The 25,836-nt window shown below is 37.2% G+C and overlaps 1 protein-coding gene across 1 annotated transcript; it reads right to left on the minus strand.

Annotated features, from left to right (window-relative positions):
* Nucleotides 1-1,617: 1,617 nt before the first annotated feature.
* LOC122661328 (coatomer subunit gamma-2) lies at nt 1,618-19,785 on the minus strand. Its single transcript, XM_043856689.1, has 18 exons — nt 19,618-19,785; nt 19,021-19,118; nt 18,838-18,888; nt 18,605-18,718; nt 18,322-18,522; nt 18,135-18,236; nt 15,733-15,840; nt 15,374-15,607; nt 12,923-13,173; nt 12,657-12,828; nt 12,397-12,552; nt 12,256-12,306; nt 10,797-10,937; nt 10,457-10,654; nt 10,234-10,365; nt 9,971-10,144; nt 2,704-2,943; nt 1,618-2,121 (listed from the first exon to the last, which is right to left on the minus strand). Exons 1-18 carry the CDS (start codon nt 19,661-19,663, stop codon nt 1,927-1,929), a joined length of 2,664 nt encoding a protein of 887 aa, XP_043712624.1. The 5' UTR covers nt 19,664-19,785; the 3' UTR covers nt 1,618-1,926.
* Between the last annotated feature and the right edge of the window lie 6,051 nt (nt 19,786-25,836).

The following is a 25,836-nucleotide window of genomic DNA, read 5'->3' on the forward strand; positions in this document are numbered from 1 at the left end:
CTCAATAGTCTTGCAAAATGTATGAGGTTAGCATTTTCATATTTGGGAGGTTTGTATAATTAACAATCTCTAATTGTGATACTAATGGCTGCTTCTTTGTTCAAAATTAATTTTGATTTCCATCCCCTTCCCTTCCTTATGTAAGATTTGTGGAAAAGAGAGAGAATCCATTGATCACACTCTTGTTTATTTACAAGTTGTTCATGTATGGACCTTAGCAAGAGCAAGCTGTTGAAATTATTTTACATGATTTATTGAAAACCAAATACGTACTTATATGATGATTAGAAAGGGTGGGAAAACATATTTGACTGAAATGTGAAAAACTCTGTTCTATATGATTTTTTTACAATATAGAGATCTAATTTAAAATAACAATTACTTGGATCCTTTTTTTTCCCCTCCACCCAGAGGTCTGATTCTGTGATTAACAAGTGAAAAGATATTTTCGACCCTATCCTACACATAGGTGGAGGGAGACATAGGAGACCAATAGCTTGGTCATATCACCATTGGTGATGGAGAAGATACTTCCATTTCCATGGGGCGAAGGAAAACTTAATCCTACTTATTTTACCACAAATAAAACTATAATGTTAAAACAAACAGTCTTGGCCATTAACACCATTCTCTAGCTGACCAGTGTTCAAAAAGTTGCCACATCAATCTTGCACTTGGCAAAAATTTCGAGAGACCAGGTCATGGCATGGCAGAACCATTTCCCCCATCATACACTATAAATGAACCCACATCCGCATCTCTCTGCATGTATCTGCATCATCTGCCTTGCGCACCCGGTATAAGAAAAACCAAGTTCAAACCCAACTCGATCCTAGATCGGATTGAGATATTTCAGCCCAGGCCCGACCTAGGCTCAGGGAAATTTAGCTCTCTTCCAGCAGTGGCAGGAACTGGAGGGTCCACCCCAACAAAAATACCCACAAACAATGATGGTTTCGGTCATTTCCAGGTGGGACCCACTGTGAAATGACCATAACACAACCCCAACCCCTGTTTTTGGAATTTTTTTTTGATGCGCTCTTGCCACGGCTGGAGGAGAGCCAGATCCGGCTCAGGGTGGGTCGGGCATGGCCCTATTTTATCACTAGACATCTAAAGCAACTTGCATTATTTTTGTTTTTAATTTATATATTTTAAAAATGTGTAACTATATAAACAATATCGGGCAAGGCCCTAACCCAGCCTAGGTATCTCAACCCTTGCCACCCTGTGGGCTGAAAATCCCAGCCCAGGCCTTGCTGGGACAATATTGCACCCCTAGTCACAACCCTTTAATTATAGTCCCCCTTTCCCAGAGAGAGACACAACTAACAAAAGGAAATGCAGTGGATTTGATCAGACGTTTGTAAAAACCATGGCCTTGTTCTCTGTAAAATCATAATATCTGCATTCTGCCAGTTCGCACAAAACCTTGACACAAAATACAATTTCCTAGATGGTCTGCACAGATTGAGAGGGCAGGAGAAACAGGAGGAAACATGACACTACGCTGAAGCAGAAAAAATAGGTATAATTGACAGTTCAGTGATTCCGAGATGGCATCAGAATAAAAATAAATGCACAGCAGACCAGATAAAACCTGTATATTAGAAATCAAAGAAACAGACCCTTGCAATAGAACTAACATTTGTTCACTGTCAAAGTATTCAATTGTTCAAGATATTGAGCTATGGAAAGAGTATAAAATCAGAATAAACAAATGGATTCTAACCCCTCATTCCCTTGGCTTGGATTGTTCCGCTTTTCTGAAACCCCATCAAAACAGTCCAATTCCTTGTTTGATGTATACTTTTTATGTCTGATGCCAATTAGCTCTGCTACATACAAAAACCAAGACCTCCAGTGCCATCAAAAAAATGCCAATGAGAAGACCCAAAAATCAAGCCAAAGAAACTAGTTGTAGCATCAACCACTAGCAATAATCTCGTGGATGGCATCACTGACAGCTTGATCTTCAGATCTAACTGCCAGCTTCATGGCAACCTGCTTGGGCCCATCAATCCCAAATGACAAGCGGACAAGAACCTTGACATTGCCAATGTACACACCGGACAACAAACATGAGTGTGATCTTGAGTTGCTTGGGACGACTTCAGTGCCCTGCGTGGTACAAATGTATAAAGCCTTTCAACACATGGAACATTTTCCTTTGAGACATCAGTATCCCCTCTTAACTAATTAAAAATAAGATTTTAAAAAAAAATAGCAAAATGCATGATTTGCTAGATGGATAAAAGAAAACCAACTTGACACATTTTCTACTTGGCTTCCTGTTCAACAGTAAAATATTAAGTGAATCCAGCAGGCAACTCATGAATGTACTAACCCATAAATTGAAGCCATCTGGGAAGGCACCTCTTAAATGACCAATGAACCAAAAGCAAATATGCATATTTCCATCCAACAAATCCAACTTTTGAGCATTAGTAAAATTCTTAAGGTCCTCGAATATGCTCCTCTTTTTTTTTGTGTGTGTGTGTGTGCGTGTGGTTTCGTTTTTAGTTGAGCATTGGGGAAGCAGATTATTAGTTGGTTGTATGCAGGTTAAAATGGGTATTGAACTAGGTTTCAACATGGACCCCAAGATGTTCACATATTATGCACATGAAGATGCCAAAAATCCAAATTGTTATATATTTTTATTCCCATGGGGCACTATCATAATCTGATGACAAGACTTACCTCACAGGGCTGCAAGCCGAGGATGTTGATGACAGCATTCACAGCCTCAGCCAGGCTCTCCCTTACTCCAAGGCCATACTCATCAACACGCTCATTATCTGGGCCCATGCTTTCCCATGCATTCCTAAAATTGGAGACCCCCACTTTCAACATATAATCTGCATGCACGACCTCAAGGTCCTCCAGCTGATACTCATCTTCAACACCATCTTCCTCCGCTTCACCAGTACTAGTATCAACCTGACAAAAGCCGACAGAAATTGGAACAATATGAATAGAAGTTTCAAAAGTTTAAAGCAAAAAATTTCTTTATTTCTTTTTAATTTTTTAAAGAAGCATATTAATATACATGAAACATTTCATACTCAGTCCCACAAGGTATATTTTTTAGGGAATCGGGAATGCTAGAAAAAGATTAAGCTGCCAAATAACGAAAGAGAGAAGGGGGAAAGATGCACTTCGCATCACCAAGACTTTTAGTTACCTCTAGAAACCTAGAAAATCCATCTTCATGCTAGTTGTACTTATCAACTAGGAAAGATGAGCTAATTAGCCCCACAAAGCCACATGTTTTAATAAGCATTGTAAAAGAACTTGTAAGAAAAAAAAGGGGGAGAAGTTTTGTACACGCCCATGCATGGTGCACGATCGTGCTTTCAACCATTGGATGGGCAATAATCGTGCACAGTACACGACCGCCCATCCCCATCCAATGGTTACAAGCACGGTCGTGCAACATGCACAGCCGTCTACAAAACCTTTTGCCAAAAAACAATATAGGTTACTTTTCACAATTTGGTTACAAGTAGTCTAAACTTTTCAGAAATTTGGGTTCCAAATGCCTAAACCATTAACTAAGCTCAGTGGTTGTTGGTTTCATTTGGTGCAGGTCTCTGACAGAGTATAATGTCTTACTCAACCAAGATGCATATACCATATATGTCATAGGCCATACTATATAATATATATATATGGAAATCTGTTTGTAACTAACATGCTTACAACAATGTGTTGCATACTTGCATCCTGGTTTCTGGCATAAATAAGTGCCTGTCCTAGTTTCCCACTAAGTCAGACTCCTATTTGGACTTTGATTTTGGAAAATCGGATAGTGCCATTGTGTTTAAATGGCCCAAAATAGGTCAAAAAACCCACCGAAACCATCAAACGAGTTCCAAAAAAAAAGGTGCACCAACTCTCACCGAGATCTCGGTCCAACTCGGTTTTTTGACTGGACGAAACCAGTTCCGAAACCGAGTTCTCTAACCATGAGGTGAGGTTGGATCAGTTTGCTAAATTACAATATTAGGCATTTTACCCTAATTCTACATCATCATATGATGGGTAAAAAATCCAGTTAAAAATTCTGTTTGTAACCTTCTTGGTTACAAACAGACACACCCATATATATATATATGTATATAATATATATTAAGTACAAACTGCCTTTGATTATACTTTTTCACTTGACAGAAATACTTCCTCATTTTAACTAAATTTATCTAGAAAATGAAATCCCTACACATCACTCTCTCCATCCCTATATTTTTATCTCTACTACAGTACTACATTCCCTCCATATCCCACTTTCCTTAGACTCTCTCCACCAACTCTCCCTCAATGTCTAATCTCTCTCTCTCTCTCTCCTTCTTAGGGTGACATACCATGACCCCATGATTATGGTACAGATTCTCAATGGAGTTGAGGGGTTGAACCTCCCATGCTCTAATCAATTGAAGGTTCAACCCACCTAATGACTATGTGGGTTTTTTCATTAATCACGAGTCCTTGATGGGTAATAAATTTTCGTGTGTCCATAATAAGGATGTCTCACTATATGTCCGCACTCTAAAGTCGAGATAAGAATTACTACTAACTGCAATTCTGTTTTGCTAAGTATGCAGAGTAATTGCACAGAAACCTGTGCAAACTATGAGTTGCAAGAAATAACAAGAGGCTCTAACAGTTTTATCTTAGCAAGCCTACCATTTGAGCATACGAAGAGCTTATGTGCTTCTCCCTTGCTAGGTGGGAGGCACAACAAATTACCCAAATGACCACAACAATTTGATGGCTGAAAATATTAGGGAAAATGCCAATACATGAAAAGTTATATGATTAAATTTGGCTCTGAAATTTGACACATGGAAATCCAACTGCGCTTTAGCTATCTAATGGTCCAGCTGTCAACAGGTCAGATTCGAGTCAGATCACACCTGAACCAATGATTAGGAAATGAGTCAATACAATCAGATCCGATAATCCGACAAAACACTCAGAGAGTGATACGTCTCTCTCTCTCTCTCTATCCCCTTTCTCTATCCTCTCCCTCCACCCAAAAAAAAAAAAACATATTACCACACGTGCATGCTTGCTAGCATTTATTAAAATGCTGAGTGGTGACAATTATTGACAATTCTGGGGAATTGGAACAATGATATAGGTTCAATTTAGAATCTTAACAAGCTCTGAAGCCCACCATTTGAGCATATGAGGAGCTTATGTGCTTCTCCCTTGCAAGGTGGGAGGCACAACAAATTACCCAAATGACCACGAAACAATTGGATGGCTGAAAATATTAGGAAAAATGCCAATACATGAAAAGTTATACGATTAAATTTGGCTCTGAAATTTGACACATGGAAATCCAACTGCGCTTTATCTATCTAATGGTCCAGCTGTCAACAGGTCAGATTCGAGTCAGATCACACCTGAACCAATGATTAGGAAATGAGTCAATACAATCAGATCCGATAATCCGACAAATTACTCAGAGTTATACATCCTGTCTCCATCTCTATATTTTTATCTCTACTACAGGTACTACTTTCCCTCCATATCCCCTTTCCTTGGACTCTCTCTCTTTCTTAGGGTGACACATACCATGACCCCATGATTATGATACAGATTCTCAATGGAGTTGAGGGGTTGAGCCTCCCATGCTCTAATCAATTGAAGTTTCAACCCACCTAATGACTATGTGGGTTCTTCCATTAATCAGGATTTTGAGCACAAGGAAGCTGCCAAATGAGTGGAGGAGAAGAATTGTAATCCCGATCTACAAAAACAAAAGTGATATCCAAAACTGTAATAACTATAGAGGCATAAAGCTAATGAGTCGCACTATGAAACTGTGGGAGAAGGTTATTGAAACCCGTTTGAGAAGAGAGACTCATATCTCGATGAACCAATTTGGCTTTATGCCAGGTAGATCCACGACAGAAGCTATCTGCTTATTGAGGAGGCTTATGGAAAGATATAGAGATATGAGTCCCTAGAGATCTAATCCAACATGTTCTAGTGAAGAGGGGTGGTGTCAAGTAAATATGTGGATGTCAATAAAGATATGTATGAGGGCGCGGTGACTAGTGTGAGATCTGTGGGAAGTCAGGGCAAGAAATTCCCAATTACGATTGGATTACATCAGGGCTCAGCCTCAAGTCCTTACCTTTTTGTGCTTATCATGGATGATATAACCAAGGCAATCAAGATGAGGTCCCATAGTGTATGTTCTTCGCCGATGATATCATTTTGGTGAAAGTGACAAAAGAAGGGATTAACTCTAAGTTAGAGCTTTGGAGGTCAACCTTGGAAACGAAGAAGCTTTAAGATTCGTAGAACGAAGACGGAGTATATGATGAGTAATTTTAGTCATACTTTGATGCATACTAATATGGTGTGAATTGAGGAAAGAGAGATACCGTAAAGTGACTATTTTAGATCTCTGGGGTCAATCATAAATAAAGAAATTGACATAGAGGATGATGTTTCACAGAAAATTAAAGTGGGCTGGATGAAATGGAGAGGTGCGTCTGGAGTTCTGTGTGACCGACATATTCCTGTAAAGCTTAAAGGAAAGTTTATAGGACTGTTGTTCGTCCGGACATAATGAATGGGGCAAAATGTTGGGCAGTTAAGAAGTGTCATATTGATAAGCTTTGTGTAGCAGAGATGAGGATGTTAAGATGGATGTATGGAAAAACAAGGAAGGATAAAGTACGGAATGAACATATAAGAGCGGACTTGAGAGTTGCCCCGATCAATGACAAGCTCCGAGAGAGTCGTTTAAGGTGGTATCGTCATATTCAAAGGGGGCCTAGGGACGCCCTAGTAAGGAGGAGTGATATGATTCCAATTGAAGGAGCTAAAAGAGCTAGGTCCCAAGTATGACCTCAGACAGAGCCTATTGGAGGGCAAGAATACATGTCGTAGACCCCATTTAGCTGAGATTTTCCTGACGTGTAACGTGTTGGGTTATGCCTCTTTCCTCTTACTATCTTTCATCTTTCTATTTATTTCCCATCTTCCATTTGTCTTTTTCCTTCTGTCATCTCTCATCTCTTTCCCATCCCTCTTCTCCCATCTTTTCTTTACCCTTTTTGAGTATAATTCGGTTTTCTCTATTTTGTTTTGTTTGGATCCATGTAGCCGACCCCATTAAGTTGGGATAAGGCTGAGTTTGTTGTTGTTGTTGTTGTTAGAATCTTAACAAACGGATATAGTGATAAACTTTTCTAATTTTAACGATGTGGGTATTTGGGGCAGTAGACAAAACAAATTATGTTAACCTCAGGTATATGCTTTAGTACTGTAGCAGTAGCTAATTCTAGTACCACTGAGGCACCATTACGTCAACTCAATGCCAGCAGGCTGTTGGTAAGAAGGGTCGATCTGTCAGATTTTCTTTGTACATCAAGCTTTGGTTATTTTTAATGAATGATTCCAAACAAAAGTAAGTGACTATCCTTTTCCTTTCTTTCATCTTTGTGCAGAGCTAAGGGTTTACAACATAGGAAGAAGAATCACGCCCCTGAGGCCCATCGGTTTAAGTTATAATCAGCCCAGTCAAGTCTTATTCTGGCCATCAGTTTAAGTTGTGTTCAGGACCACACTTAGGCCCATTTCACGGTTATAACTTAAGTCCCTCATAAGCCATCAGTTTACTCAATTGAGGCCCTATTTTTGTCTCCTAATGGGCCATCAATTGATGGACATTCTTATGTGGTCCCATATTGGAAGATATCTACTATTATAGTTTCTAATTTTGATGTTATTCTTTTCCACTTTGGTTTTAGTCATAAATCTCTAGTATTTCTATTTATTTGACTGTAGGCTACTTGGTAGCCAAGGCTTCTATTCTTGTACAACATCTATTCAAATTAATAAATAGAAGAGAAGGGAGACCCCAGTCACCCCTCCCACGATTTTGGTTGTTTAACAATTGCTCTATTGTGATTTATGGCTGCAGTAGTGAATCAGTTGCAAGCTCCTAGGTGGTGAAGCTGAACTAGACTTGGTGGTGATACCAAGTCATATCCCTCCCTGCCTTCGATCATCTTCTCTCTTTCCCTTTCTTCTTCAATCATACTGTTTCTGTCAAATTTCAGCAACCACTCCTTCTATCATGGCCATCCTTAGGTAATATCTCATCCCTTTTATGTCTTCGTCTTATGTCTTTAATGGAAAAAGGCTGGGCACACTGCCCATGTACCGCAAGCTAGCACCGCTGTGTCTATCCCTCTCTTCCCCACTTTGAAATGACACTCTGCCCCTCCTTTATGATGCCCCATCCTGCGCCCCATTGGTGCCGCCCTGCTAGCTTGCCGCATGCGGCCATTGTGCCTATCCCTCACCCATCTTTAAATATATATATATATATATATTAATCACTTTTTCTGCCAGATTATAATCTGTTATCCCTCCTGCTTTTCTGATTTCTATCTTATTCTAAATGCTGCTTCGTCATACTATTATACTATTTCTGCCAATTCAGCCATCGGATATGGCCCAAACTACGACCAGTTATTTCCCTCTATAAGTACTTCCTTCGACGAGAACAGGAGGTTCATCTGACTTCTGGTTTGAGAGAGATCCCTGTTTGTTTTCAGTTACTAAATTCTGTCTTTCTAGTTACTAATTCTGTTCATCTAAGGATGTAAACGGATTGAATTCTGTACGGTGTTCGAATTCGTTAGGCAAATATACTATCCGAATTCGGTTAGAAATCCGCCGGATATATTAAAAGCAGGATCATATTCGAATTCAATCAGATATCCGGAAATTATCCGGTTCGATTCGGTTACAAAGCTTGAGAAACCTACTCTTTCGTCTTCCTTTCTCCGTTTCTTCCATCCTCACTCTAATCCATCATCTCTCTCACTGATTCGCTCTCTCTGTTTCACTCTTTTTTCTTTTGTGTGTTTCTGTCTGAAAAAAACCTCTTGACAGGTCTTACAATCGGAACTTCAGATCGTATTCAATCTCCCACTTGACCCTAGCTATAAAACTTTGCTTGCGATGATGCTTAAAATCCCAGCTGCAACCTATGTTCTTCAGCTTTCCAGTGATCAATTAGAGACCTGAGTAACAGGCACTCATGTAGCACAGAAAATAGAGCAAGAAAGCCATTCAATATCAGAAAATAAAAAGAGCAGTAATGTTGAATCCATGATCGATTAGATCTGATCTATGCATCTACGAAGAAGACAATGCATGCTATGCCAGCAACAAAGCATCGAAAAATTGAACCCAACATCTACAGCGGTGGCCATTGCTGAAGAAGAGAAGATAATTGGGTAATATAATGGCCTAGTGGGGCTGTCAGGATAATTTAAAATAAAAAATGGGAATTGAAGGTGAGATGGTGGGGTCCGTGGGAGAAAGAAAGCCGGAATAATGGTCAACCGTCGTTTGTAATCATGATATATAAAATATTGGATAATATCTATCAATCGAAGTTACAACAATACATATATATATTAGTGGAGAATTGAACGGATCGGATAATATCCGATCGGAAATTGGGATATCCGAATTCGTATCCAATTATTGGATGGATACGGATAGTTCTCTAAACGAATACGAATGCAAATCGAATTTGGATTTTCGACTATCTGTTGACATCTCTAGTTCTATCTAATATTTAGCCCCATCCAAGTGTTAGACAGGAGAATAGGTCTGAGGCCAGGTCTTGATAACAACATTCCCTTCCCTACCAACTCTTTTCCCAGTATCCAACGGTAGCCTTGACTTCTTTTCAGCAAATCACATTCTTCAACTTTCTCCATCAAAACCTACTTCTAGATTTTTTTTATTTTTTTTGGAAATATAGCACATGACTCTTCAAGTATGAACTGTACGAACACCCTGACCAGCTGTACACAAGCCCATAGCTCTGTAGACAGATGCTTACCAACCAAAACCTTTTTTTTTATTCAAATAGAGGAGGGGGAGGGGAAACAAGCAAATAGCTAAGCAGCAGTTGTACCTCTTTGACGATAAATTTTAACATATTTGAGAACTTCCCCACAGCAGGGGATCCAACTGGCTTCTCAAACGCTACAAAAGTCTGCCCTGGTGAATCATATGGTAGGGATCTTAAAGGCTTGGAAGCAACTTCAGAAAATTCCTCTGCTTCAGTGGCATCCATTAAAACAGTGACCTGGCAACAAATGAAAAAAGACAAAGTTGAATTGTAATGAACTACCAAGTGAGATGAAAAAAATATACTGGGTAAAACTGGTCATTTACATTTTCCAAAAGTTGTTCCGGAATAGTGTTTGTGCAGTTGAACTGAAACACAACATTCTCATCATAAATGTGCTTTACAACATTAACTGAATATTCTGTCTCCGGTTCTGTCAGTTCCACAGGTGCTGATGACTGGGAAAAAAGAAAAAAAGAAAAGTTCAGCAATCTATAACAAATGAATCGCCAAAATGCTTTCCAAATTGTGGACATAAAAAAAAGGAACCTTGAAAAGCTGTCCGAAGCCTGAAAACTCAGGGATGGATGATAGCAGTTTTTCATAAGCATCAATGGTTGACGTTGGAACAATCGGAGGAGCATCCAAACCAGTAGGCTTTTTACCAGGGGCTTTCTTCTCAGCAAGAGGCTGTGACTTGACCTCCTTAGGTACAGCATCAATATCAAATGGTTCTTCTGAAGGCTCCTGTATCAATGTCATAAAAATGAGATCATGAAGTTCCTTCAGAACCCTAGCCGCCACCACACCCTTCATTTTTTCTTTTGGCAAGGATGATGTGATAAAAACAATCAGTAAAGCACATACACTGTCAAAGAAAACTACTTACATAGTTCTTCAAACTTGTCTCCAAGTTGGCTAGCGGAACATCCAATGATCCAAAGAGGAAGTCTTTAACATCTTTGTCAGTTTCACCAACTGACCCATCACCTCCAAGTGTATTTAGATAGAGTGTCGCCCTGTCACGAACCTGTGTAAAGATTGGCAGAACAAATTCTTAGCAATTAGAATGATTAAGAAACAAGACTGGGTTGTGCAGCCATGACATAGAGTAAACAGGGGGAGAGGGAGAAGGAAGGCATCAAAACATTAAATAGTTTAAGCTGAAATGCTTCCCAAGGATAGTTGAACACTGTAAACATATAAAACTTCCAATGGAACAAGATAAAGAGCTAAGTGGATTGAAAGTGAGCAAACTTATGATTTGTCAAGGTGAGCATATATTGTATTAAGAAATATAATGCCAATATATCCTTGGAAATTATATTATAGTTGTTGTATAGTAGAACATAAATCGCTAGATCTGGAGATGGGAAGATGGTCAAAGTTGGTATATGATAAAATTTCCTACTAGGATAGAATATATAATGATACTTCTACGTATGGAGGTGCATAACATCTATAAAACAAGAGTAAAAGACTATGTACACATTTAAGAGGGAAAAAGGAAGAGTTGTAGCCAATCCCTAAATAAGGAGGGAAGTAGGCAGGACAAGCATCAATAATCAATCAGACGAATTGATACTATACATAATAAGTTTGAGATTTGATCCTGAAATGAATTCTTTTTTGTTTTCATAAACATAAAAATTTTCATTCAAGTTCACACAATTCAATATTTCAAGACATCAAGCATATTAAAAAACAATGAAGAGGAAAATAGCTTCTATCAATTCAGTCTCACAAGGAAAGAAACAGGTTAGGTATTTATTCCCTCCTTTCATTTCTAAGAAATATGAATACTAACAGAAAACTAGAGCAGACTGATGAGCATATACATAAACGAATAATGAGGTTCTACTATCTTGTATAAATCATAGGGAGGTTATTGACTCCGGCTTGACTCGACTCAATTAAGCTTTTTCCAACAAAATGGGGTTGGCTAAAGATCCGTGTAGCCAACCCCATTGAAGGTTATTGATCAAGGGACTTAAAATTACAGGGGCAACAACTTCGATAATCAGCCTAAGCCATAAAGCAGCAAAATAAAGTCACTAAACATCACCAGCAGAAATAACCAATGACGCATGTATCATTTTGCTACTTTCTGGAACAATAATGCATACAAGAGAAACATGGTGAACCAACATAACCAGTCTGCATTCTCAAAATTAAATCACAGAAGTTTCAGAAGCCCAAATTCTAGTATGGAAACGCAATTACAAAGTCTGGTAACACTTAAATTTCCAAAGCACGTTTGGAATCAACCAACTTCAATAGTTAAAGTTAATTTTCATGCATCACCAATTTAAAACAAGAAATGCTTCATATATTACAGTGAAACTCACCTCATCATCACTGTCAAAGAGGCAGCGTCTCAACAGAACAAATATTCGAGGCTGCAACAATTAGTCCAGCAAGAATCAAAACCAAAATTAAGAAAGAAAATATTCAGTAGAAACTGATGAAGTGATGGAATAAGACATTACCTTCAACGAATCGACCACAGCACCAAACTTCGCCAATGTACTCACAGCATTAGCCCGAACAGTAGCATTTTCAAGAATCACACGATTATAAATGTACCTTATGTATTTGCTGGGATCAGATGTCTTTGGCCCCTCATTTCCCAGAAAATGAAGTATCTGAGAAAATACAGGGGAATAAACAAACAGACAAGAAACCACAGAAAACAATTTCAAGCAGCTCATAAATTGAATCGGACCAATCTAGGTGAGAAAATGCCCACCTGAGAAGACAGATATGTGAATTCACAATCCTCAATAAATTCACAGAGATGAAACAATCCACTTTCTTTAGCATCCGGTATATCTCTTATTAGGATAACAATTGAGTCAACAATTGCCTTCTTATACTCAAAACCACCTTCTTCTCTGAGAATGTTGCTCAAGAAGTTCATCCTAGAAATAAACAGGGGAAGGAAAAATTAATCCAATCCAAATTTCAACGCTTTTGAGGCATACAATTTTAAAAATAAAATCTGAGGTCACTCACAACGTTCGATACTTAAGTGGGAACTTAAGGCACAACGATCGTATGGCTTCCACAACAACAATCTTGAACTCATCGGCAATATCGGACATAAAATTGGTTATCTGTTTCATCAGGCGATCTACACTTGACTCATTTCCTGTCTTCAAGAGAGTAGTGATAGCAAGTGTAGCAATGCTTCTGTTTTGGTCTGAAATTAAGCTTTCCATGTCTATATTGCAATTTGTAACTGCCATGGGATGAGTCATTGCAACCTGCACAAAATTGAAAATTAAATAAATAACCAAGCTGAATATAGTGATCAAGTTCATCATCATGATATCATGTTCACACTTAAAACTGGAAATGGCAGGTTTCAGACTTCCTGAAAATTGAAAATTCAACACCTAGTTTGGCTAATGAAAGCAAAAACTTTAGTTAAAACCATAACCTCAAAGAGGGGCAAAACAAACCAACTGAAGTTCTAGTTATTTTAACAGTAAGTAATTATTACCAAGCTTTAAAAGGTATCAGAAACTATTTGAGAAAAGCATTTAATTAGCCAAATATAATGTCCACAGAAACACCCCTTCAAGCATTGCACCATGTTTCTACACATCAGGTAGTTCAATGGTCAACAGTATGGCCCACACATACATGAGGATTTCCCTTGCTTTTCCAACATCCTTTTTGTCCCTGTTCTTCCAACAAAATTGAGTTTTCAGAAGATTTTCAAAAGCATTATTCTCGTACATGCTGATGCCAAATTTTTTTAAAAAAAAATCAATAGATGTACAAGTAGACAAATCCATAAAGTCTGATCCCCAATAAATACTACCATGTTGCAGAAATAGCTGACAGTCTTGCATTGCGCATGATCTAGAGTGCATTGAGGATAACTAAAAACACGTCGTACAATAACCAATTCATTTGAAGTAGCACACACACAAACATCTACTGAGTTCTCAAAACTTAACTACATATCTTATCCTACACCAATGGTCGATATGGGAGAGATCTGATGATATGGCTAAAAGAAAATAAAGGGATAACAAGAGATAAAGATAGATGTAGGGTTCTCTTCGAGGGTAAACCTACCTCCACAAAGGCTACGAGGGTCTAACTTTTTCTTTGAATATTCTCCACTCCCATTTCATTATTCTAGTAGCATTTAAATATATAAAGAAATGCAACTAATTCCTATTTCTTCTCAACAACCTGAAAAGATTATTGCAACGTTCAAGAGATTAGTCTTGACTTATTCAAATATTAAAAGCAAGTCTATAAACTAGACAAAGGAAAAGGAAAAGTGGACTAGGTGGTTGTGTTGCAATGTGTGCAGGTGGAGTGGGGACTTGTTGGTGTGCACGTATCATCCATTCCTAGATTTAAGGGATCAGATTTAAAGAAGGACAATAGTAGAACTTAGTATCTAATATACCAGATCTGAATAAGGGGCGAAATTGAGATATTGGGGAAATTGATAGTGCTGGATTGGATGGAAGAGAGAGAGTGGTCGCAGGATATTAATGAGGAGATAAAGCAGGAGGTAAAACAGGGAAGAAAAATATTAAGAATCAGATCTATTAAAACAATTGATAGAAGGAAGAGAGGAAAGAGATGGCTAATAGAAGAGAAATGGAGAAAAAGTGGGACAGAAAGAAGGGAGAATCCGAGAGAGGGATCTAACCAAAGGAGAGAGAAGGGAATGGGAGAGAGCCAAGCTGCAACCTTTAGTCAAAAACAAAAACAACAAAAGGACCAATCGATACCTAGAATGAAGGACTACATGACATGCTAGAAACCCCTATTTTAAATAACCAAAAATTACATATTTGCCCCCCAACTTGAAACAAAGTATAAGACAAATATAGCAATTATGCAATGTAAACTATGTACCCTGGATATGGCAAGAATAAACGTCATCAAACTTTGCACTCTAAGTGAAGTGTCAGACAAAGGTTACTGCTCCTATCTTGAAGAGTCCAGTAAACACATGTCGTAAATGAATGAAGATAACATGTTCAAGCTATGAGAGGGCCTAGACAACCCCCAATTCCAAAGTACATTTTAATCTTTCTATAAAACAGTAGGAACTCAAACCAAGTTGACTCACCATAAAATATGACACAATAGCAAAAACAACACAAAATTTGTAACCCACTTAAAGACCCTAAAGAAAGAGCAAAATAAACCATGGATGATTAGATGGAAGTCCAACAACAAAAAGAAATCCTCCAAACAATCTCCAGGGAAGACCACAAAATTACATATGAAAGTTAATAATACTTTTCTTTTTGAACAATTTCTAAAACAGCATATTTTGAACCCCAAACCCATTCATAGATATCAACAGATTTCTAAGAATAATCCTAAATCAACTCAAAAGGGGAGGGGGAGAAATGGGACAAGCAAAACACATTGGTGAAATATTTCTGGCCTATAGAGATTAGAGAGGAAAATTGAGTAAGAAACCTTATTTAGGGTGCGAACAGCAGCAAAACGAAGCACTGGTTTGGATGAACTCAAGAATAGTTGTAAAACTGTGATTGCAGGAGTCAGTTCTCGACTGGTCACACCACTCAGCTCTGTTATTGCTCTAGCAGCTTCAAAAATCACCATTTCAGCTTTGTGTCGCAGACAACTTTCAAGAAAATCATAAAAAGGACGCTCTCCAGTCTGGGTGTTCTGGCCTGACTCCCGTATTACCTGCATCAGCATTTGTTTCAGAATGATTGACTAGTCTAACACTAAAAGAAATTACTCATTGTAATTTTTTGATAGATTCCTCGCGATATAGTAAGTACAATACAATTTTCAGCAAAGAGGTGCACCTGACTAGTATAACGAATCAGGAGGCACTGAGCCAAAGGTGAGCGAACTGTTCCCCTTGTTAAGCTTGTAACTAGCTTGCTAACAGCTAATCGATCATTTTGCCGTATCTGCAAGTTGACAGTTCACACAGATAATCAACATTTTAACAACTTCTGAATGCAAATCTTTAACTTGAAAGCATTTGAAGTTGGGCTAAAAGCTACAGTGCATACTTCCTTGGCAATCATTTGAAGAGGAACAAAATCAGATTTCATGATACGAAGACAACTAAGTTATATTCTGTTGTTTCATCTAATTATTTATGTAGTATTTTAGAGAACTGTTCTCAGTTCAGGATCATGGGCCATCACTAGATAAATAGATTCAGTAACCTACTGTCATATGGTGAATACACTGAATTATAATTACAAACCAAGGCCTCCATACAATACAAAAAAGATCCAGAACAGGAGAAGAGGAGTTGAAGAGAAGGCGAGATACTAATCTGGCAACAAATGAGAATAAACTTCAAAGATTTCATATTTTACAGTGCAGTAGGACCACAAGAAGTATCTACAAGCTTAATAACAAAAGAGAAGGTAAAAGAGATATTAGAGTTCCAATGAACCAACACAGCTGAAGCCCCAAAAAAAAATACTTGTTCAAAAGTTCATTAACAATGCCACATCCATTATACAGCAACATATATAAAAATTCACCAATAACAAGTTGTTCAATGAAACTGTTGTCTATGTAAAAATGAATTTAATTAAAAAAAAAAAAAGTTGTTCAATGGAAGTAGAAAACTAAGTATTGGTGAACTTTTATAACTCCTCTTAATATACCACTCACATTTTGAGTAACTACTCGAACTAAAAACTAAGAAACTAAACCCCCCAATAGCAAAAAAAATACTCATATCCATGCCACGACACAAGATGTTGTGCCAAAACAAGTGAAGGGATTTTAAACAACTCCCAAACCAGAACCTGTTTTACAATACATTAGTACTAATGACTCCACACAACAATCCCACCAAAAGGTCTGAGGTTTCAACCCCACAAACTTGCAAAGACCAAAAATCCTGGAACTCATGCAAAACAGAAAATATCTGCACTTAACTCTTAACCTGGCCATGCCCATCACAAGAGAGAGGAGGGCTACAAACCAGGTAGAAGGCACTTCTGCAAGTACTTGTAGACAATAAAATTGTTATTCATGGTGATGGTTATATTTTCCAAATCTGAGTAACGACTCCTGATTTTTAAATTTACCTTTTCTCATAAATATTCCATCATCTTACACAATTTTACCAATATTTCACACAATTTGAAAATTTTATGCCATTTCAATCTCTCAAATAAGTTACCACTTCTAAAAGGGCATACCCAGTGCACGAGGCTCCCGCCACTGCGGGGTCTGGGGAGGGTCATAATTTACCACTTCTGCACAACTGAAATATCAACTCAAGCCCACATAGAAAAATATGATTACAAAAAAAAAAATAGCGAATGAAGTATGACAGGTCTACAGAAGGTAGCTAAGACACCAACAAGCACATAAAGCTGAACTAAAGGAGGCCCCTGCATCAAGGAAGTGCCTCACTGAAGCTCTTATTAAACTTTTGCATATGTAAGCATGTGTATCATCACTTGCTTTACACCTCCTAAGTTTGCAATACACTTGCAGTAAGGTTATTTTGGTCAGTGCACTTGTTCTTTTTTCCCCCTTAGTATCCATTGTCAGCAAGCTGAAAGAGAAATACTAGTGATTGAACTATGAAATTAATCGAAAAATAATCTGGCTTTTATGCATTCAACAAAAATAGAAGCTAGTCAATCAAGAAGCTGTACGATCTAGTTAACTGTTGTCTTACATTATTACTTAATTATACCCATAAGAGCGGATCCTATTGAAAGAAGCTCAAAAGACAGTCAAAAAGAATAAAGTGAAAGACACTAATTTGACAAATAACGAAGTAATTCTAAGGATGAAGAAAAATACAAAAATAGGAAAAGAAACTGAACCAAACACAACAAATAAAAATTGTTGCAGAAATATGATAGTACTGAAGGTAGACAATCCTGTTGAAATTATCATAAATAAATTGAAAAACCAACAGATTCAAATGCTATGCATGGCCCATATGTCCCATTCACAGTCAAATCCTGCATAAAATAACTGGAACACATCTGAGCAAACTCACTACTTTCTAATGCTATGCACTCAACCACAAATACAAAAGCTTCTTACCATCAAACAATAAATACAGAGACAACCCAATAATTCAAATAAACAAACAATTGAACCACCGAGAGTGTATCATGTTCTTTGAAGCATCATTCGTAGGATTTCAAACCAATAACCAGCTTGATGTTCTCTATAAATCAAAATACAATGAGGGAGAAATAATGCAACCTACCTGGTGGAGAAGAGCCAGAGCATGGAATTGTACAAGGGCAGCCCTTGATTGAACAGCTTCCTGCACCTCATTACTCCACCGTTTGACAATCTCCGGATTTGTCTGTTTGAATAACAAGTATGAGAAGACAAACCCAATAACTATAACTATGTATATAAAACCTATAACAAGAAACCATGTGCAGTACCTGAAGTAAGTGAATTCCGCTAACAAGAGCAGCACTGGCAACAACAGGATTCTTGTCAACAATTGCTTGCTTCAGGTATCTTTCTATTTGTGTAAGAAGAGTACCATCAGTAATTCTACAAAGAACCCGGATGGCATTGGCCCTATACATGTCAGACTTGCTATTCATATCCTTCATCAGTGAGCTCGTGACAATAATAACCTTTGCCAAAGAACATCACAAGTGAGCATCTAATTTTACACTGGAGGAAAATGTACAAAGAAAAGCAAATTTGACCAACAACCTCATCAGCCGAGGGGGAAAGCTCCTTGATTATCAAATAAACCATTCTTCTCAATCCTATATCCTTAGACTGGAAAAGCTTCGTGACAGCAAAGAACACTTCCGTTGCCTCAACCTATCAATAACATAGAAACCTCCAAATCATGAAAAAGAGATCACAGCCACTTGGGACAAAAAAAAAGAAAACCAATAAAAAAATGCTATGGGAAAGATAAGCATATATAGAAATCTGACCTTTGTGAAGGTTTCTCCTTGGTTAAGTAAATAAAGGAGTTTTGTTATAACCTGGTAAAGAGAAAACATGGCAGAACCTGATAAGCTTAATCCATTCCATAAATATATGAGAGGCAAATTAAGAACTGAATAACATAAAGCAATAACTAATTATCCAAAAAATAATAATAACAAAGCAAGAACCTGTGAGCATCTCCTGGGATCAAGTTGAGGATCGTTGAAAACCCTAGCTTCTTGAAGGACAGCACCCTTCTCAATCCCAGTAAATGGAGAGTATTCCGCTGATAAAAAAAATCAAACAAATCTAATGTCAGAAAACTATCTTCTGAAGCATAAGATTGACCTGTAATTACTCCAAGCAACATAATTATAAACTCGCGCCAAAACAGCGAATAAATTGGAAGATCATGTCTACAACCACCTACATTGTAATCAAACAGCACAAAGTAACTAATCTAGAACATCTGGGAAAATGTAAAATAAGAATTATCATTAAATCTAGCAACAAATAAACATGATTCTCTTTGAAGTATATGAATTTCATCGATTCAACATTATCCTTAACGAAAACAAAAGATGCAGAACAAAAAAAATAACAGATCCACAAGTAAGACGACGGATCTAAGAGATTACAACAGAAAAACTGAAAACTTGAACCTAAATTGACATTGAGAATTCATTACAATGAGGATAAAGTACAGATCGACAATGGAAACTCATGTCATAACACAAAATCTAAAACAACATGGAATTTTGAAATTCGAGATTCCCCAGGCCTACCTTCATCATCTCGATCATCGTCTTTCTTAGCAAGAGGTTGAGCCATGGCAAAATCAAAAGAATTTTGCACAGATCTGTGAGACTCCGTTGGCAATGAAATGGGGGAGAGCTGACGAACCTATGTCGCTCGCTCAGCAAGTGAAGTCGAGGGTTGGAAGACGAATTAATCCTTAATTTATTTTCCAGCATAAATATGATTTCGTCCTTATGGATGCACCGTTGGATTTTTCTAAAATACCATCTTTCTTATACTGCGAAGACATCAGACGGTGTAGACGTTACAAGTGTCGTAAACATAACGCATACGGTTTTGTCGGGGAACGACAAGTCGCGTAGGGCCCATACACATAGAGAGGAAAGTTGAAACCGTTGATTGAGACCATTTGACAGGCAAGCATCTTGTTTTAGTAATCGGTATCCGTCTCGGTCTCGGCTGATACAGACCAATACCGATCAGGATCGGTTCGTATCGGTCCGTATCAGTCCAAATCGGACAGATATAACAATGTTTCCTTTGAAAAAACAGGATTGATCAAGAATCGATATCAATCTCGACTGATACTAATACAAATCGGCATATCCCGATTCGATATCGATTCCTCAAACCATGCTTATGATCCACAAAATTAATGGTTTGGATTAATCAGCTCACGAAATTCAGTTTAAGAACAATATAACTTCTCATTAACTTTTCGTGGTGGTAAGGTTGCTTGCTTTGCTCAAAAGTTGCTCCTGTTGATGATACATTTACCTTCTGTTTGTTAATGATCTTTTGACCATTTAATCTATTCTAGACTTGTTTTTGGATTTGTTAAGAAATCAGGCCAGTAAATTAATTACGATAAGAGTGACTACTTCTTTAGTTGGAATGTACCCCATAATGAAAAATCGAGGCTTGCTTCTTTCATAGGGATTAAAGAAATCACGAGATACGATGTATCTATGAACCAACTTTTCCATCATCGATATTGTGTTGAGGGCCTTCATCGTATCGTTTAGAGACTAGAGAGTCGGATAATGGTTTGGAAATCCAATTTGCTATCTTTTGTTGGTTGGCGAGTGTTAATTCAATCTGTCTCGGCATCTGTCTCTATTAATCTTATGCCATGTTATATGTTCCCCCTTAAAAGTCTGGATTCTACTTGTTCTAAATTTTGGAATGGGAATAAAAGAATTGGAGAAAGCTTCATCCCATTTCATGGGGAAAAGGTTTGTTATCCAAAATTTGAAGGGTGTTTGGGGTTGTGGGACTCTTTCAACCATAATAAGGCTCTTCTCTTAAAATTAGGATGGAGGTTGCTAGTTGAACCTTCTGCCATATGGGTGAGAGTTTTACGGGGCAAATATTTATATCAAAAATCTATTTTTGATTCGAGGTTATAGTTTACAAAGGCTCTTGGACTTGGAATAGTATCATTGGGATTCTTTTTTATTTACAAAAGATGGTTTACATAAAGATTGGAATAAGGGTGTTAATTTGGAATTGAAACTAAATATTGAAACTAACCATATAAAACAATATTGAACCATACCGAAACAAATTTGGTACGATTTCAATATAGGAAACTAGAATCTCTCTTGATACAATACGACATCGATTTAGAAGACAAAATTGTTGGTACTTATCGATACCATACCGAATTTGTATCGAATCGAGGCTAAATCGTACCAAATTTTGTCCAGAATTCCCCTCTCCCCTTCTCCACATTTTACTGGAATTCTGTAACTTACATAATTGGTACAGTACTCTTGTTGAATATGAATTTTAACCATTTGCAATATTTGGGCAGATATTCTGTCCATATTTTTCATGAAATGTTTGTTGTGACAATGCTCATATTTGTACCGAATAAATATTCGAATATGGTACCAAATAAAAACTGTTTTTAATACCGAATACAAATCGTATTGGACCAGAACCAAGTTGGTACGGTATCAGTATTGGAAATATAGTTAGTATTGTATCTGCTTTCTATCGTCTATATTGTACCGAAAACATACCAGATTCTCGATACCGTACCAATTGACACCCTTAAGTTGGATCTTGTAGGAATACCTATTTCTGATTTGATCCTTGACTCCTTTCAGACCCTCTTTTCCACATCCAATCGAATTATGCTCGGCTGAATTTTCCTCAACTTATGAGTGACTATATCTTAGAGTAGGATTGGAATTTTGATTTATTGTCCACTTGTCTACCTTTGCATTGAATTACTGGGATTCATAAGATTCATTTGTCCTTAGTTGAGGATCGTTGGTGGTGTGCTCTTTCTAAGAATAGATTGCTTACTACCAAAATGGTTGTCAAGTTCCTTTCTTCCCATTTAAACATATCTAGGCGATTAGTGTTTGATCAGTTTACCTCTAAGGTGGTGGAGATTTTTTGGAAACTTCAAATACATCCAAAGCTCAAGATGTTTTTTTGGCGGCGTCTATTTAATAGGCTTCCTTTTTGTGACCCCTTAACTCAATGGTTGCATATTGACCCTTCTTGTATTTTATGTAGTGCTCCCAATGAATCCGTCGGTCATTTAGTTTTTATTTGCTAAGTGTCTAAGAGAATATGGGTTATGGGGCCTCTGAGGTTGAGGTTTGATTCGTTATTCCCTTAGTTTTGTTTGTCTTTTATTATGCACCTCTTTAATTCTAATTATTTTTCTCGCTCTAATCTTCATTGGTTCTTTAGTGTTATAGTGATCACTAGTTAATTTATTTGGTCTCACAGAAACAAGGTTGTAATTGCTAACTATCAGCCTAGTCCTTTGATGATTCTGAATCTTATTAATACGTGGATTGATGATCAAAGTTTGTCACCATATCAGGTTCCAACTCCTCATTCTTTCCCTATCTCGGCTGAGCCTACTTTGATTTCCCCTTTAACCACTATGCTGCCCACTTTGGATTTCCATGTTTTAATCTATGTAGGTACCTAATCACATCTTGAACAGATCTGGATGGGCTTATAGCATTTTATAACAAGGCCACTGTCAGCTGATTGCTATGGGGTTTCTGTCTGTTGGAAAACAAATGGATGTTGTAGCTAGGGGTCTTTTGAATGACGTGTCTACTGTTGCTCTTTTGGGATGGTTGATTGTGGAAATTCGAACAGCTATGCCGGAGTTGATGCAATGGTTACCGGAGCCAAGTGTGGGGGTATGGCCTTGGGACTTTGGTTTCTTTTCTTTTGTCTATTTCAGAGTACTCTAAAGGAATGTTTTTTTACCAAAAAAAAAAAAAAAAAAGGAATGGTTTTTTGTGATAAGTCTGATGATACTATTTGTTCAAGTGGCTGGCTAGCAAAGCTATACTTTAGAAGTTACATTTCTTACTATTCGGGGATAATGTAAATATTAACAGTTTTATTTCTTAATGGTAGTTTTTTACTTTAATAAATGAAAAATAACTTACCATGGGCCTAGTCCAATTTTAAATACTTGGAATCGGGATCCGGATAGGTCTCGCATTGAATCAGAATCGATCCAAAATATGTAGGAATTGACTTAAAAACACCCTAACCTTAGTTTTCGTGCAAATTTGGCTAGAGCTGGAACAGCCAGAATGAAGATGATTGGCATCAATCGATTATGATCTGAACCAGCCGTGCAAATCTAATGTTTAAATCCTTGACCTAGTCTTTCCTAGTTCATGTGGGCTGCGGGGTCTTACATGGACCCGAGGTTTACCGGTCTACACATATAAAAATAAGGGTGAACCGAGAATCCTTGTCCCACCAAAAAAGCCACACATTGTTACCGAGTAATTTCGGTTCACTGTACAAGTCGATAATTATATAATTTAGCAAGAGACCTTTGGCCATGCGCACAAGCTTATGCAATTATGCCTCTATTTTGGCTAGAGATGTAAAGGGATCGAATACGGATAAGATGTTATCAGATCTAGATATCCCCAAGCTAACCAGATTTAAATACTCCTAAACATTACATATGCAAATTGAATCCAGATTTTCGTCTATCCGTTTACCTTCCTGACTTGTGTAACCCAGACCTTCCCCCCCTAATGATAATAGTTCGCTGTCAATCCACATCTCTTAGTTTTCTTAGCTGTTTTCCTCATTCTCTAGAACATGTTGAATCTTCAAGAACCTTCAAGATCATTAGCTATTTAATTTGTTATTATTAGTTGAATATATATTCGAAATGGATAGATTATGTTCTGGATTATCCAAATTTGGATACCCCTAAACGGATCCGAATGCTAATCAAATTCATATTTTCGGCTATCTATTCACATCCCTGATTTTGGCTTGAATTTAGTTCAACCAATTTTTTTTTTTGTTTGGGGGGAGGGGGTTACATGCTCCAAAGGGAATTGCCCTTATGACTTCTCAGTTGTGTGGTGTGATGCTTGATAATTATACTATATGCCGCAAGCGGAGTGTTGTAGTAAGTTTTTTGGGTTTCTAGAAAAAGTGAGATAAAAAAGGTAGATGTAATGTAATTTCTTCGTTTGAAATCTTTATTGCCTAAAGAATGAGAAGCCTAACCTCATAAGCTGAACAAAACCGTGCAATATGTACCATTTTCTTCCAAATTCACAACCTATAGGTTGGTGAATTATACAAAATTCATCCTCTCATTGATCATTGTAGAATGGTCTTTTTGTAGATATATGAAATAACTGATTGCATTAGCCTATACTAAAACTAACCCACTGGAGAATTTTAAATTTGACTAAGAATTTAAATTGAATTCACGAAAGACTTGAGACCCAAATTTAGAATTAATGTTTGGGACAGAAGTAGGGGATTATATTAAATGGTCGACAAATGTAAGCATTCAATTAGATAAAGATGATAGGGGAAGAGTTACCTAATGTTGGTAATTTAAAACACCCCAAACATATGGAACAACACAATTTGCTACCCCAAATAAATGTGTATAGTAGATTCACAATACTAACCACTATTAATTCCAAAGGGGTTACCTTAATGAGAAACATCAAACAATGTCGAAGTTGAGTATAACCATAGGTCAATAACAAAATAAAAAATAAGAGTGCCCCTACCCCCATTCATGCAATGGGTGAATGAAGGTATTCAACAAGGAATAAGAGGATGATGAGACACAAAACATGATTCCAACATATACATATTGACCTAATATTGAAGGCCATATTGTAATCAATATGTCAAGGAACAAATTTGCTTTTTAATTTCAACTTATAACAATTAATTGTAACTTAATAATCTTTTACAATAATACAGTCTTTCTACCATGACTATTTATTATGATTACACCTACTTATCCTATATCAATTATCCATAGAAACACCGATGAATTTAATGGTTGAGTGTTATAGAAAAAAGGAAAATTCTTGTTGTAAATTATATCCGAAGTTGGTGAAAAAGAAATTGTAATTTTACTTGTTTGCCTTTTTTGTATAATACATTTATTTTTTCAATGATTGTATATCATGTTATTTCACGTGAACAATGACAACTCTTGAAAGTGACATAATAATTAGTCACTTTCAAATTATTTTGAAAGTTCTTTTTGAGAGAGGGTTTTCTGAGCAAGTGGCATAGAGGAGCACCGATGAGGTGTGAGAAACCAATATCATACATTGAAGGGCAACGAGACCATTTCATGTAAAGAGAAGAGAGATAGACATAGAGGTGCTAGCATACCTCCCTTGGCATCGAGAACTTTTGGAAATAAAACAAAGGGCGATCAAAAGAAGGTTACTACTTCTCATTTCACGACCTTGGTGACAAAAAGATATATCCTTAAAGTGAATCCATGACACCCACTATCCACCAAATGTGGTTAAATGCTTCTCTTTTAGTAGAAAAACAAAGTTGTATGCTCTCCTTCTTTTGAAAATTAATACACGAGGACCAAACCCTTAATTATGAAAGGCCAAAGAGACAAATCAAGAAAATTTAAAATGATCCTCAAATCACTTACCAACTTCAAAAAACTTCCCACATCGGGTGTTTGCGTGTGGTGTATGTTGTGTATATCTGTCATTCCACGATCCTAAAAGTCGGTTAATAACCTTTTGGAATTGGTGTGTGGTTTGTGTGACTACACTTTCATCAAAAATAAAAAAAAACTTCAAACAACTTGACAAATAACGGAAGCTAGATCCGTCTCCATATATATAATTATACACACAAAATAGCAATACATACGCATATGGTATATGAAAAAAAAATTCAAAAAAATCCACAATATCATTTCATCACTTATCAAGCAA

The sequence above is a fragment of the Telopea speciosissima genome, chromosome 5, assembly GCF_018873765.1.
Source record: "Telopea speciosissima isolate NSW1024214 ecotype Mountain lineage chromosome 5, Tspe_v1, whole genome shotgun sequence".
In the NCBI taxonomy this organism is placed as follows: domain Eukaryota; kingdom Viridiplantae; phylum Streptophyta; class Magnoliopsida; order Proteales; family Proteaceae; genus Telopea; species Telopea speciosissima.

Bases quoted from the DNA above. Each gene is read 5' to 3' on its own strand.
- LOC122661328 (XM_043856689.1), bottom strand. From the start codon at position 19,663: ATGGCTCAACCTCTTGCTAAGAAAGACGATGATCGAGATGATGAAG. The intron at 12,307-12,396 runs GTAATGTCTTAT...TAATTGTTGCAG, and splicing joins CTGTGGTCGATTCGTTGAAG to CCTCGAATATTTGTTCTGTT. The intron at 10,366-10,456 runs GTTCCTTTTTTT...CTTTTTTCCCAG, and splicing joins GCTTCGGACAGCTTTTCAAG to TCATCAGCACCTGTGGAACT.